This window comes from Trichoderma aggressivum, assembly GCF_033847375.1.
Source record: "Trichoderma aggressivum f. europaeum strain CBS 100526 chromosome Unknown scaffold_033, whole genome shotgun sequence".
NCBI classification, from domain to species: Eukaryota; Fungi; Ascomycota; class Sordariomycetes; order Hypocreales; family Hypocreaceae; genus Trichoderma; species Trichoderma aggressivum.
In genome coordinates this window covers 181,935-195,208 of record NW_026946399.1, presented here as the reverse complement: position 1 = coordinate 195,208, position 13,274 = coordinate 181,935, and the positions used below count along the sequence as shown (strand labels likewise).

The 13,274-nt window shown below is 44.8% G+C and overlaps 3 protein-coding genes across 3 annotated transcripts; all 3 read right to left on the bottom strand.

Moving 5' to 3' along the window:
- Positions 1–3,681: 3,681 nt before the first annotated feature.
- On the bottom strand, positions 3,682–4,679 carry Triagg1_7488 (uncharacterized protein; the record flags this gene model as incomplete). Its single annotated transcript, XM_062902229.1, has 2 exons — positions 3,682–4,104; positions 4,191–4,679. The coding sequence occupies 2 exons, from the start codon at positions 4,677–4,679 to the stop codon at positions 3,682–3,684; spliced, it is 912 nt and encodes a 303-aa protein (XP_062753545.1).
- Positions 4,680–5,841: 1,162 nt separating this feature from the next.
- Triagg1_7487 (CAZyme family GH18) lies at positions 5,842–7,152 on the bottom strand (the record flags this gene model as incomplete). The annotated part of the gene is made up of 2 exons (XM_062902227.1): positions 5,842–6,560; positions 6,642–7,152. 2 exons carry the CDS (start codon positions 7,150–7,152, stop codon positions 5,842–5,844), a joined length of 1,230 nt encoding a protein of 409 aa, XP_062753544.1.
- A 1,932-nt stretch (positions 7,153–9,084) lies between these two features.
- Positions 9,085–12,325, bottom strand: Triagg1_7486 (uncharacterized protein; the record flags this gene model as incomplete). Its single annotated transcript, XM_062902226.1, has 5 exons — positions 9,085–9,498; positions 9,707–10,124; positions 10,681–10,688; positions 10,876–11,927; positions 11,995–12,325. 5 exons carry the CDS (start codon positions 12,323–12,325, stop codon positions 9,085–9,087), a joined length of 2,223 nt encoding a protein of 740 aa, XP_062753543.1.
- Positions 12,326–13,274: the final 949 nt, after the last annotated feature.

The following is a 13,274-nucleotide window of genomic DNA, read 5'->3' as shown; positions in this document are numbered from 1 at the left end:
TATTTACTTTTACTTATAAATTATCTCCTTTATCTTTATTAATATTTATAAAATTTTTATACTCTTAACTAAATATTATATATACTTTTACTAAAGTTTACTTAAGTATTATCTTATTTAATTATTTATAATTTAAATATTACTACTTTTATTATAAAAAGTATTATACCTTAGTAATTTAAGGAGGTAGTATTAATCTTATATTATAAGTAATATAACCCCTAGGACAGTCCCTTAGCTACTTTTAATAATATACTTAGTCCCCTTTATAAAGTTTTAGTATATTATACTTAATAACTATAGTGCCTTAGTTAAGGCCTTTATAGTTAAGGCAGTTATAATCTTATATATAACACCTATTAAAATATTTTAATTACTATTAACTACTTTAAGGGTTATTATTTTAATAATAACTAATATATATTTATAATTATTAGCTATAAGAAAATCTAGCTTATAGCTCTCGTAGGGCCTTTTATATCTTTTATAGTTAAGTATAGTTTTAATTAATATTATTTTATTATATTAACTAGTCCTACTATACTACCTATTCCCTAGTTATAAGCTAAAATTTAACTTTATTTATAATAATATATTATTTATTAATATTTATTAACTTAGCTAATACTAAGTTAATACTTAAGATTAAACAGTAGGCTTTTATATCCTTATTTATTTTACTTACTTTATTATATAAAGCTAATTTTTTATTAATATATTCCTAAAGGGAAAACTTATTTTTTTTTATAAAATAATATTTAAGGTTATTTACCTTTATTATAATAACTTTATAATTATATTAAAATTATTAATAAAAAATATCCTCTTATACCTATAGGTTTTATATTAATTAGTATTTTATTTTATTATTTAATAACTAAAACTATTTATATTTATTACTTCCTAAAAAGAATAAAATCCCTAGTACTATATTCTATAATATAGTATTCTTACTATAGGTTATAATTAACTATTATAACTAGCTAATATATACTAAAATAGGTATATATATTATATCTAGTATAAGAATATTAGCTTTAAATATTTAATAAAATAGCTATATTATTAATAATAAACTATAATATAACCTTAGAAGTATATAATAATTATTATATTTATATTCCCTTTTATATTATATATTTTAATAACCTAAAGACTATATATTAAGTATAAAGTTATATAAGTTAAGTAAATATTTAATATTTTATATAAAGTATAAGTTTTATCTTTCTCTTTAATACTTATATATCCCTAGTTATTATTTAAGTTAATATATAAAAAGTAATTCTTTATCCCTATATTAATTATTCTAAGTAATTTAGTATTAATTTATTTTTTAGTATAAAAGGTTTCTGCTAGCTAGTCTTAGGATAATAAAGTATTAACCTAAAGAGTTAAGTAATTCCTTAATATTATTAATTATTAATCTTTTTATAAATTATATTACTATTTACTTTACTACTATTATATAATTAAGTATAGCTATTTAATTATTTAAGGCTACTACTTTTATTACTTAATATTTATAATAAGGTATACCTTAAACTACTACTATAGTTATTATTATAAGCTATTTTATAAAAATAGGTATTAGTTCTTAATATTAACTTAGTTATATCTTAACTAATATTAGTTATATTAATATTATATTTTATAAATATTTTATTTATAAATATATTATAAATATCTAGTATTTTTTATTTAGGTTTACTATAAAGTTTAAAATTATTAATAAATTAAAATTTATAACTAAAGGCTAGTTATTATTTATTAAAGAGGCCTACTTTAATAAGTATTAGCTATTTTATTTTAAGGCTATTTATATAAAAGATTTTATTTTTAATAAAGTATTTAAAGGTTTTTTTTTTTTTTAGTTTATAAATAATTATTTTTAAATATTTTATATTTTTATTATTTATTATAATAAATATTATAAAACCTATAATATTTATAAAGTTATAAATATAAAAATTAAGGGTTTATTATTAAAAAGTAAAAAATAAGAAAAGTTTTTAAACTTATTAAAGAGTTAAGTTATAAATAACTACTATTAATAAACTATTCTTAAATATAAGCTTTAAGTTAAGTATAAATATTATTTTTTTTTATTTAATAAAAATAGTAAAAAAATAAAAAAAATAAATAAAAAAGCTAAATATATTATAAAAAGTAAGAAAAAGGGGTAATTAATTATAATAAAAATAAAGGTTTTTAAAAATAAAAATATTTTTTTTATTAATATAAATAAAAGTAGCTTAGGGTTTTTAGTAATAGTAAATTTTATAATTAATAAAAAAAGCTTAAAAATATTAAGGTTTATAAATAAAACTATAGTTAATAATATTAACATAAGCTATATAAAAGGTTAAACTAGAATATTAATAAGCTTTAGATATATTAAAAAAAAAACTACTTTTAGGTTTTTATTATTATTATAGCTATTTATTTATCTTAAGCTTATTAATAATTATATAAATATTTTTCTAAATAAAAAACGCCTTAATATATTTTTTAAAATCTTAAGTTATTATTTAATTTTTTACTTTAGTATAAAAAAAAATTATAAATTATAATTTATATTTTTATAAAATAAACTAAATACTAAGTCTACTAAATTATTATTTTTTCCCTTTAGGATTAATATATATTAATATAGCTGCGTAGGTCTAAAGGTAGGTTATTATTTTAATTATATAGCTTAACTTTAAAAATATATTAAAAAGTATTAAAAAAGTAAAGTAAAGTAATTACTACTATATTAGGGCTTATCCAGCTAGGCTATTATATTAAAGGTTATATAGGCAAGGGACTAAGTATAATATAAAAAGAAGCTTACTTCTATCTAGGTCCCTTCAGAGGGAAGACTGACCTATCTGGGTCTTAGGAGGTCATGTGACCTTACAGCCGTCCTGCAGTGATGGCTGGTGGTATGTAATAATGACACTTCCATATGTTATAAAATAATTTATTGGGAACAGCTTCTCGACCCGATTCAATAATTGGTTATTAGATACTGCCTTTTACGACTACCTATATCAAGGTCTACCAGTCAGCCCATTATGTATACAATAAAGCATTCGATTACACCTTGAGAAATGCTAGGCCACTCGACTTAGTTGCCGATCCTAGCATGTACATGTAGGTAGCTGCCAATAAATCACGAGCTCCTGGCAATGCTCTACGAATTAACCAACGAATAATGTACAAGAATCGAATCATCCCCCTTCAAGACGGGGATCACGAGTCTGCAAGACAACTGCGAGCCCAGATAAATGCTCTCAGGCAAAAATCCCATCAAGAGTCTAAAATTATTACCTCCAAGGCTGCTGGCTACTTCGAGTTATGGATCGAAATTCACAACCTAGACTCAAGCCGTCTTTATAATGACGGGGGATGGGATGTACGAATTACAAGGTGCCTGATGGCTTTCTTTTTGTTGTTAAAAAAAATGAACCTTGTTAAGAGCGCAAGGGCTTTGGTCATGCAAGCTAATAACAAGAGGTTGAGTCAATGTTATTAGAAAAAAAACGAGTGTTTATTGAATAATGTAAAGCGATTTCGTCACGACCCTGTATCTACAGTTGCAAACACATAACAACTCAACACCACTCTCCCCGTCATGAAAACATAAAGTCACAACCATACAGTAACACACCAATACGACAAAAACTCCAACTCTCCTCACAGCTTCGCCTCAGCAATCCCCTTATACTTCCTCAACAGCCTCGCCACGGCCGCCCTCGGACTCCCCCCATCCACAAACCCAAGAAACGGGTTCCCGACTTTATACCCCAGCATGTCCACCAACCTCTCCGGAATCTCGTCCAGCTTCTCCCAGTCCACCGCCAGGATCTGATTCTCCATCGGCCGGATCCACGGCTGGCAGTACTGCGCCGTCAGTGCCAACCTGCTCTCGTCGCTTGTATTCGCGCCGCCGCCGTGCCACAGCGTGCTGAGGAAGAAGAGCATGCTGCCGGCCGGCATAATGACAGGAATCGTCTCCTCGGCCAAAGGCACGCGGTGGGAATCCCATAAATGAGAATCTGGAACAATGACAGTTGCGCCGTTATCAGCTTTATAATCATCCAGCGCAATCATGACACCCTGCTCATGCAACATAGTTAGCCCTTTCCTCTCGTCTTCTTCATCGATTCACGAGAAAAAACACAAAAACAAACACAGTCACTCACCGTCCCAACCGCTTTATGAGGCCTCTCCATCGTCACATACCCATGATCGTAATGCAGCGTCTGCGCACTCTCCCCCGGCAAGATATTAATGCTCTGAAACGAATTCACCAAATACCCCGGATCCAAAAAGTAATCGTTCAGCGCAAGCACGTCCTCATGCAGCGCAAAGGCGTCAAACACGCGCGACTTGTTCGCCAGCGCGTACAGCCGCTGCGTCTTGAGCCCTTCAAACGTGTTGCGGCCCATTTCGCCCGCCGGCCCGACCATCTCGGGATCCGCCATCAGCCGCGCGACCTCAGCCTTGGCCTCGGCGACGATCGAGGGGGGGAAGGCGTCTGGCATGATGGCGTAGCCATGCTCGTTGATCTGATCGATGAGCTGCTGGATGCGAGCGTCAGGTGTCTTTGAGCGTGACGCTGTGTTCAGTCGCGCCGCGGACCCGACTTCGTTGGGGATATTGCCCACCGCAAGAGGCCGTTTATTGCTCATTTCATTGATATACACGATGTAGCAAGTACCTTATGTCAGACTACCTAGGCGGCACACCAAGGTACCTAGCTACCTTAGTCCCGGAAGGCACTTTTGACTTAATAGGTACAAGGAATGTGGACAACGCTGATTGAAGCTACTAAAAGCTACAAAGGAAGGCTAGCCAATTGGTCTTAAATACCTAGAAAATTGTGTGGGTACCCAACCTGCTGCCCAATTGGCAGGGGGACTTTTCCGTACCTTATCCAGATTCCTTCCGTCCCAAGGCACCTGTATCTGATCAAATGGATCAACGTTTCATCCTTTCCGGCAGGACCTCGAGGGGTGATGCAATTCGACAAAGTACCTACGAAAGAGGAAAATGCCAGATGGACCCAAAATAGTGGTACAGTGTTTGCTGGATAAGGTAGATGACCTCTATCAAACCCCAGCCTCAACTCCAAGACCTCGGGCCCGTGTATATACATACTCCATACCCCTTCCGGCCTACGTATAATCATTATACGAGCAATACAACTCTATCGAAACTCCATGACACACCAGCCGCCCACGCGGAAAAGCAAACGCAGATACCAGTGGGTCTACAAGCAAGGCCATCCTGGCAACCAACCCGAATCCAGCCCACGACAATCCCATTCCGTACTACAAGCCTTGCGCGCAAGGGATTAAGCGATGGATGCGTAATCAAGCTGAACCCCAACCCGCCAATCTAGCCAAAGCGTCGGTAAAAAGAAAAGCTTCGCGCGTGGTCCAGAGAAGAGAGAGACTGACCGATCTGCGGGATGCTCGAGATCGGGGGCTGGGCTGAATACCCACTCGCAAAGGGACGGTCAAGTGCTTGGCCGTCTCTTGACTGTCTATTGGCCCCAGACGTAGACACATGACAATCCATCAGCTATTAACAGTTAGTCTCATGCATACTATCCGACAGATTCAACGTCTAGCTTCGGTCATAGTAATTGGTCTTGTCTCGCAATGTGGCAAACATGAATCAGAATATATCCAATATATGCATTCGCTTTATTTAGCTAGTTTGTATATGTAAACAGAACGGGGCTTTGTACACTTTTTTTTTGTGCCCCCAAAAGTTATAGATATTAATGTATATACAAGAAGGCTCGACATTCCACGCTCTCCGCGCCGCCTCGTCTCTTGTCCAAGCTTAGTTGGAGCAGACGCCGCTCTTGCAAGAGTAAGGGTCAGAGCAGTCGTTGTCGTTGCCGCAGGAAGCACCGAGACAGTGACCCTCCCAGGAGCAGGTAGGAGGAGGAGGAGTAGAGCCAGCAGTGCCGCAGACGCCGCTGTTGCAGGTAAGGTCGTCGGAGCAGTCGTCGTCGGAGCCGCAAGTAGCACCGGCGCAGTGGCCGGCCCAAGAGCAGGTTCCGCTGGGAGTGCTGCTCTGGGTGGGGGGAGGAGTGGTGCCGGTGCCGCCAGAGATGCCAGCCTTGATGGTCTTTTGATAGTTGCCGTTCTTGACGGCCAGCTGGGCCTCCCAAAGCATGATGCCGCCGATGTTGGGCAGGTTGAGAGCGGAGACGCCCTGGTAAGCAGAGAGGAGAGTGTTGGGGCCGACGTAACCCGCATCGCCGTCGGCAGCGCTGGCCAGAGCACCAATGAAGAGAGTGGCGTTGCCAATGCTCTTGCTCCAGTTCTTGACGGCGGCGTTGAAGCCAGACTGGGCAATGTTGCAGTTGCCGTTGTTGTAGAACTGAACCCAGATGTAGTCGGCCAGCTGGCAGACGTTGAGGGGCTCCGAGGCATCGGGGAAGGGGCACTGGGGAGCAGCAGTCAGGTAGTACTTCTTGCTGGTGTCCTTGGCGAAGTTGGACTTGAAGCGCTGGGCCATGGCAAGGTAGCCGGTGGGGTTGCCGGTCTCGTTGTCTATCACGGAAAATACAAGATTAGCAAACAGGCAACTCGCAGATGGAAACGCAAGACACAGAACGTGATTCTTTTACTCACCGAGATCAACACCGTCCAGCTTGACGCTGCCAAAGGGACGGAGCGTAGGGTTGGCGGTACCACCGAGGAACAGGTTCCAGACGGTATCGGCAAGCTGCTGGCCCTGGGCATCGCCAGTGAGGGTGACGGCAGAGAAGTCGACAGCACCACCCATGCTGAGGATGACCAGCTTGCCGGCGGCCTGGCAGGCCTGGATGGCGGGGATCAGAGAAGTGCCGTCCTGGAGGTTGGTGGCACCGGCGGAGCGCTGGGCGGAGGAGGGGCCGCCGAGGACGCTCAGGGAGAGCTCGGGGTAGCCACCGCCGGCGAAGAAGCGGCTGAGGAAGGCCAAGTTGACAATGTCGTACGAAGGGTCGGCGCAGACGTTGGCAAGAGTGGTGGTGCTATCTTCGGCACCCCAGTAGACGACGAGCTTGCCGCCAGCAGCGCGCTTCTCGACGGTGGCGGTGGGAGCGGCGTAAGCAGCAGTGGCCAAAAGGCCGGCAGCAGCCAGTGCTTTGCTGAAGAACATGGTTGAGAGAGTGGGAGAGAGAGTGTGTGTGTGGTATATACAATCAGAAGGACAAGATATGTACAAGAGACCGGTGGGAAGATTACCAGATCTTCACTGCTGCTGCTGCTGCTGCTTGTGATGAGTTATCCAGAGGGAAACTTGCTTCTTCAACAAACGGCCGGAGCTGCCATCTCTATTTATCCTTTCTCAACGTCCAACATGGCCAATATAATTCCCAGGGTCGTCCGTGAAGCCGCCATAGCTCGTGGTGAAACAGCTGACTCTGTAAGCTCGGCCGAAACAGCAGAGTCCCGATGTGGCAGTCAACAAGACTTGGCCTAGTCGACAATCCGGAAGGTGGCTCCAGGGCCCGGCTTTGTCAGAGCCGGCTTGGCCTCGTCCGGCAAGTTGGAGGAACCCCGGACGGCGTTAATTCAGGGCGAGCACTTGTTAGCGTACCGGCCTAGACGACACCATGCCAACCTGGGGCACAAGCGTTTATTAGATGGCGGATCCTTCCATCAGATATGATATCCAGTGGAAGAACAAGTTTCCCTCTGACAACGTTACATGATGAAGTCGTGAGGGCTTCATATGCGAGCATACGAGCCCTGATGCAGAAGCCGGCAAGGCCAGAGAGAAGCAGATGCCCAACTGGGACACGCCACAGCACCCGATGGAGGAAAGACGGCGGGGGTTCTCGCGATAACCTCAATTCCAGCGGCGCCTCGAACGCCCCAAACGTGCGAAACGACCGACCGAGGGTCCGCCGTATGGGGCTGGTGACGGAAAATACAGCACCGTCTCATCGCGGCGGCTCCCTCTTGTGGCGGAGACAGAGAGGGTTCCATTCCGTCTCTTCCAGCTGCAAGCTTAAACACCAGACGGTACCTGGCTGCCATGCCAGGGCAGCCTTACGGAGGGCAAACGGGAGTCGCCAGTACCTGAACCGTGTTAGTGAATGCAATGCCCTTCTTGTGAGACGCTTATCTGGCCTGGTAAGGCCCCCTCGGCAATGGCGCTGGTGGGCACGATCTCCAGATTTGGCAGGTCACTAAGAACAGCTCGAGATTGAAGCCCACGTTGGGGGTCGTCAGCACCGAAGTGCAGCCGGGTCTGAGTCTCGTCGTATTGCTGGTCTGGGCCGATTGATTCCAACTTTCCTAAAGAGTTTAAGAGTTTAAAATGCCCATGTGCCGCCGCGTGAATGTTCATGTAGAAGCTCGTTTTAGCCGCGTTACATCCGATCCGTGGATACTTACTATAGTAGGTATCATCATGGATACCACGGAAACGATTGCGTCGCATCGTGCCAAGGCCGGCCATTAGTGGGAATGGATTTTTCCGTCCTTGACAGATCAAGTGCTGGTTCGAGGTGAGATTAATCTGCACACATGTCGATGCTAGCCGTGGTGTTGAAACAGGAACACGCCAAACAAGGTTAGAGATTAAAGCGCATCGCAGCCAATGGAGAAAGTCACTTGGGCGATGCAGAAGTCTTGTGGAGGTCGCTAAATTAGGCCAGGGGATCGCAAGAGGAACCGTCCCGTGAATTGGTTTGAATGTCTGCTAGTAGTAGTATTATCCCATCGTGGGCCGTCATGCTCGAGAGAAATCCGCATTGACGCGGCATGATCCCAGTCCCCTTGTTCATCTTTCCTGCGGGCTCTGGAGCTGAGGCGCGCACCACCTTCTATATGCGGCGGGCCTGGCCTTGACGATGCTCTCAAGCCTTGTCTGAGGCGAGTCTGGATACGAGAAACGACTCGACGTCATCAAACTCCTCTATGCAGGCAGAATGCTGCATACCCCTGTGTGGTTGGTTTTACGTCAGCAAAAGAGCTCGTAAACGGCATGACATGATTTGAGATGACAACACCGTGTTTTATACTTGTACATGTGGTAGTAGTTGCAGACAAGGCAAGGTCAAAAGGCATGATGGGGTGATGCTCACTCATATGCCTTCAGCTTCACGTCAAACCCCAACTCCTGGAGCTTTTGCTGAGTGGCCAGCCCCCAATCATAAAGAACAAACGGGTCGGAATCTCCATGCCCCATGAAGACTGGAGTTTCCTTGTTCGGGTTTGCCTCTGGGATGAACTCCTTGAACTTGTGTTCGAGAAGCAGCCAGGCGGACAAGCAGGCAATGCCACCAAGCTTGAAGGGAGCCGTCAGGCCAGAGAAGACGCTCATGGCGCCGCCTTGGGAAAAGCCGCCAATCACGATGCTTTCGGACGAGATGCCGTCTGCAACCTCTTGCTGGATGAGGGAGTACAGATAGGCACGAGACTCGAGAACGCCGGCCTCGTCCTCATCGCGAGATTTGGCGTCCAGGGTTTTGCCGAACACGCGACCGAGAGATTTCTGTTGGACGAGCAGGAGTTAGACGGAATCGCAAAGAAATGCATGAGTGCACAGGGGAAACAAAGGCAAGGCAAGGAGGGAGAGTCATACGACGTCAAACCAAGCAGGCGATGGGTAGCCTTGATTCTATGTACGGCGCCCAGCACCAGCATCAGCATCAGCATCAGCCCGTAGTGATACTCGTATGTCGATCGATTCACCAACTAACCATTGTGATGGGCATGACGCGAGCGTTTGGCAGCACAAACTTGACATTGTCCAGCCGGTGCTTCCTCTGCCACATCTGCACGGCATCAGCCCAGCCGTTGCCGCTGTCGCCCAACCCGTGGATGAAGATGACGGTGGCCGTATGCCGGCCCAGGGCGGGAAACACCAGCGGAGCAGCCCGGCGCAGCGAGGCCATTGTGTCGTCGAGGATGTTGGTCGGCGTCTGTGTCTGTGTCTGTGTCTGTGTCTGTCTCTGTCTCTGTGTCTGTGTCTGTATATCCTGCGGCTCCGGCCTCGGCTTCAGCTCTGACACGCCCAAAGACGAAAAAGATTCCAGGCCCAGAAACGACGGTAAAAAGGCCAATGCAATCGCTACCAACGCTGCCAACGTGACGCCCGAAACGACGATGCGGCCGAGGCTGAATCTAAGCATTAAGCATTTGATGAGGTAAAATTAGCAGGACGGCGAGCGGCTTCGGCGGTGGAGAAGCAAGTCGTGGCCTCGATCCAGTCCTTGGCCGTTTTGGCGTGTCGGGTCCGAGGGCCGTGATTGGCCGCTGCAGTGGCAGGGAGCCCCCTGGACGATTAGTGGCCTGTCCGCTGTAAACCCCCTGTAATTGCCTGCCTACCTAACTAAAGCGGTAGGAAGAATTGAGCCTTGTAAGACGGATCGCAAGCGGATCAAATACCGGACGATGGAGGACAAAGAGAGAAGCAGTAGAAGAAGAAGGTGCATGTAGTCAGAAATTACAAATGGATGCTTAATATCGGCAGAGTAAAAATACGAGAATCTAGCATGCATTATGTGATGTGGCTAAACACAAGATATTCCATGTAGGGTAGGCAAAGACCTGATGACAAAAACACCAGAGGATGCATCTTGCGGTCCAAGATGTAGTCAGTCAGTATTAGTCGAGATCGCACAGATCTGCCAAGAAGCCAAGAAGCCAAGCATCAATCGATCAATCTAGATACCCGTCCAGCTAGAAGGTTAATGTAGCATCGCGTGAATAAGTGCACGTGGTTTATAATCACTTCTTCATTCCCATCTCAACTCATCCACGAATCCATCCATCAATCTTCTCCCCGCCGTCTGGTCTTATATCGACCACGTCCTAACCAAACAGACCCATGAGAGTCAGTACATGTATCCTATTCGGCCAAACGCACATCATCATGCTCAACTACATTCGCACTTAATCGTTGCTGACGAATCTCTTCAAGCGTCAGCTGTGTCTTCAACGGCCCATCTCGCCCCAACACTGGCTCCAACCCGATAATCGTCACCGGCTTACCCGAAACAACAGCGCCATATTGAATAGACCGAATCTCAAACTTGGTGCCCGGAGCAGCTGTACATTCCATCTTGGCCGGATCGTCAGATAGCGGCGTGACAAACGATACACTGTCCCACGACGAGGCTCCTGCCGGGGGGTTCAACACAAGCACGATCCCGTTGGAATAATGCATTGCCTCTTCCATGCTATCCGTAAAACTCCAGACCATCTTGGTCGTGATGATGTTCCCAGCAGCCATGTAACTGGCCAGGGCATCCGTCAGTGAATGCGTCAGCTCGACCCCAGCAGGACCCTCGTTAAGCGGACACTCTTCAAACTCGATGCCGAACCGCCCTGTGCCGAGTTGCTCCATGTCAACCTGTCCGCTAAACAGCCGTGGCCTCGAAGCGATCGACGTCCGGGGCATCGACTGCATAGCAGCAACCAGAAGGCGGTTTTCGATCTCGCTAAAGTCGTACACCTGATCGATGACATCTTCGAGCTGGGCAGTGAGGTTGTCAAACGAATGCGCGGGCTGCATCAAAAAGGCTCGCATGTAGTCTGCATTCTGGGGCGTGTATACGGAAAAGTTGCTCTGCCAAATGTTGATGGCAAGGCTCTCACGATCCAAAGGATGAGGAAGCGCTGCGACCCCGGAGTCGATGCCGGTGTACTGGAAGATTTTGAAGAGCACCATGCGCGCAAACGACGCCGTTGTCCAGTCGTAAAGAGTCGCGGCAAGCTCAAAGTAGTAGGGTGTAAAGGGAAAGTATTGTCTTCCTAAAGCCCTGATTTCTTGAATGGGTCTCGTTGGGCCATCCGTGATGTTCTGGTACGGTATGAATTTCTGCTCAATCATTTTACTGATGAAGGCTGCATCGTCGGCAGAGATCTCGGGCAGAGGCTTGAGGCGGCCTGACACTTGTTTCGAAATGCTATAACAGGCTACATGCGTAGTCAGGGTGAGCTCATGGACATGCTTTGGCTACCGGTATTGGAGAATGACTCTAACCTGTCATTATGGGCGGGGTGTTGACGATGCTCAGGTTGAAGTTGCCACCATCGTCAATTCGAAGAGACAGGCTCAGCGGGTATGGACTGTTTTGCAGCGACGGGCAAGCAAAGCGGCTGCTACATCTCTCGTGTCTCTTCAACCATAGAGTTGCTCCATTAGCATCTAGAACCATCGAGTCCAATGAGCGCATCTCGGTGACATCTAGGAACCCTTGTCCGTCGACAATGAGGCGAGACGATACGCCATGGCCGCCTCGCCGTGCCGCAATTGGATTTCCATCACTAAACCAAAGTCGCGATGCTGCCAATATCTGAACAAGATGCCACATGTCAAATGTCGCAAACAAAACTGTATACCACTTGTAGTTCCCTTCTGAGAGCTGAAAACTCCAGAGGCCCTCGACGGGACACTACGGTAGCACCTCCTTTTTTATACATCCTATGCATGCAGACCAAGAGCTCAAGATCCCATCTTTGCTTTCTTTTTCTTCTTTGCCCATGTGCCCATCATCTCTCCTCTGAGTTAGATGGTCTCAGTTGGCTACGCGCGGTATTGAACGAGCTGGCCATCGCGTGCATGCATGGATCTCTGCGAGACATTGGCTCCGTTCTGTCCACGATTGCAATTCGAACAACAGCCAAGATACGTGTAGTTGTAATAAGGGATCTCGGTTAGGTCAGATGAATTGCCATCTTAGTGTTCTGGTGCAAAACAGACCTGGCTGCAGCGCAATGAAGACGACAAGAAAGGCTCAGTACAGAATCAACATCATGGCCAGCGGATGAGCAACCTCAGCTGCTCACCGCCAAGAGCGTCTACCAGCACCACTTGCAGGGAAGAGTTAGGTCCCGGTGACCTACTCCATATAAGTGTTTTGCTTGGCGTTGTATCGGCCGCCTGTTGTCTCTGGATGGCTGAAGGATATCCACGGAACCGAGCCAAAACCCATGCAGCTAGTACTCGTAAACCTGGATAAAGCAGGGCGAAATCCAGACATTTGTCAGAATGCTGGGGAGATGGATATGCCACCCAGGTCTGATCCGAGATTAACGCGTCCTCTCCACGATCTCCACGACTAATCCGGACAGGGGTCATTTCAGCTTGCTGTGAGATCGTCAAGCGAGCATCAAAAACAGGCATGTGTTTATTTAGTAAGAATTGCAGGGGTGACAAGATGCCTGTAGACTTTCACCATGATCAGCCAAATGTGAGCATATTGTGTGATGCCGCTACCAAACTCTTGACCGACTACAGCCGGCTTGTTCACACTCGCGCGG